This window comes from Sceloporus undulatus, chromosome 2 (assembly GCF_019175285.1).
Source record: "Sceloporus undulatus isolate JIND9_A2432 ecotype Alabama chromosome 2, SceUnd_v1.1, whole genome shotgun sequence".
Taxonomy (NCBI): domain Eukaryota; kingdom Metazoa; phylum Chordata; class Lepidosauria; order Squamata; family Phrynosomatidae; genus Sceloporus; species Sceloporus undulatus.
In genome coordinates, this window is record NC_056523.1 from 86,672,428 (window position 1) to 86,673,535 (window position 1,108).

The 1,108-nt window shown below is 51.4% G+C and overlaps 1 protein-coding gene across 1 annotated transcript in view; it reads left to right on the top strand.

The window, feature by feature from the left end:
* Nucleotides 1-3: 3 nt before the first annotated feature.
* LOC121921059 (gem-associated protein 5-like) overlaps nt 4-1,108 on the top strand; it is an 87,862-nt gene continuing 86,757 nt past the window's right edge. Inside the window, exon 1 of the mRNA XM_042448531.1 lies at nt 4-193. Within this exon, the coding sequence (XP_042304465.1) occupies nt 31-193 (163 nt within the window). The 5' untranslated portion in view covers nt 4-30. The remainder of the gene's footprint in view (nt 194-1,108) is intronic.

The window sequence follows — 1,108 nt, forward strand, 5'->3', positions numbered from 1 at the left end:
TGTGGCGAAGAAGCGGAGGCTGAGGCAGGCATGGCGGGCTCTGCCTCCGCCGCCGAGAGGGTCTTGCCGGCCTCCCCCAACTGGTACTGCAGCCGCTGCAGCGACGCCTCCCGCGACGGGGCCCTCTTCGGCTTCGCCTCCAGGAACGTCGTTTGCCTCTTGGAGGTCCGAGCAGCGGCGCCCGCCTTCCGCGGTAATGCCTCCAGAAGCTGGTTTGGGCTGCATCCACACTGGAGGAATAACGCGGTTTGGTAGCGCTTTCGCTCTATCTGGCTCAAAGCTATGGAATTCTGGGAGTTGGAGTTTGTTATGGGCCCAGAGCGGAGCGGAGCTCCCAGAATTCCATAGCAAAGAGTGAGACAAAGACTTAAAGCTTATGATTATGGAATCATGGGATTTGTAGTTTTTTGGGGGAGGCACTACCCTTCTCTGTCAGAGAAGGCCAAAGACCTTGTAAATCTACACATCCCAGACTCCCAAAGGCTGGAAGTCACGCCAAAGCCATGCTCATGTGCTAAGGACTGGAGCGCAGCTTCTGGCCTCTTAAGACGTATGTGTCGTTTACACAGCATACCTCCAAAGTGACCTGTCTGTCTGGGCCCTTGGTGTCTAGGGAGCGTTCTGGCTTGGTCTGTTCTTCCACCCAATCATGTGTTTATACGTGAACTTAAAGGGGAGCTCCTGTATAGACTCCTGATGCGATCCAATAGGAAACTCCTTAGTTACCTTAAACTTGGAATCTCCTTCCTTGGAGGTCTTGGAGGGCCATCTGTCGGACACGCTTTGATTGAGAGTTCCTGCATGGCAGAATGACGTTGGACAGGAGGGCCCTTGTGATCCTGGGACTAACTCATATGCACAGAATAAAATGCTATTATGTTATGCATGCACTACATACTCCTAGCATTGAAGTATGATTCTTCCACATTACATTAGTACATTTTGGTATGACAGGGTTTTACCTTGGGCCTCAGGGAAGGCAATGGCCAGCCCCCTCTGAATCTTGCCAAGAAACCTCCATGACAGGTTCACTTTAGGGTTGCCATAAGTCGGAAACAAGTCAAAGGCACACAACAACTATAACAGCAGAATAGGTTAAATCAGTTTG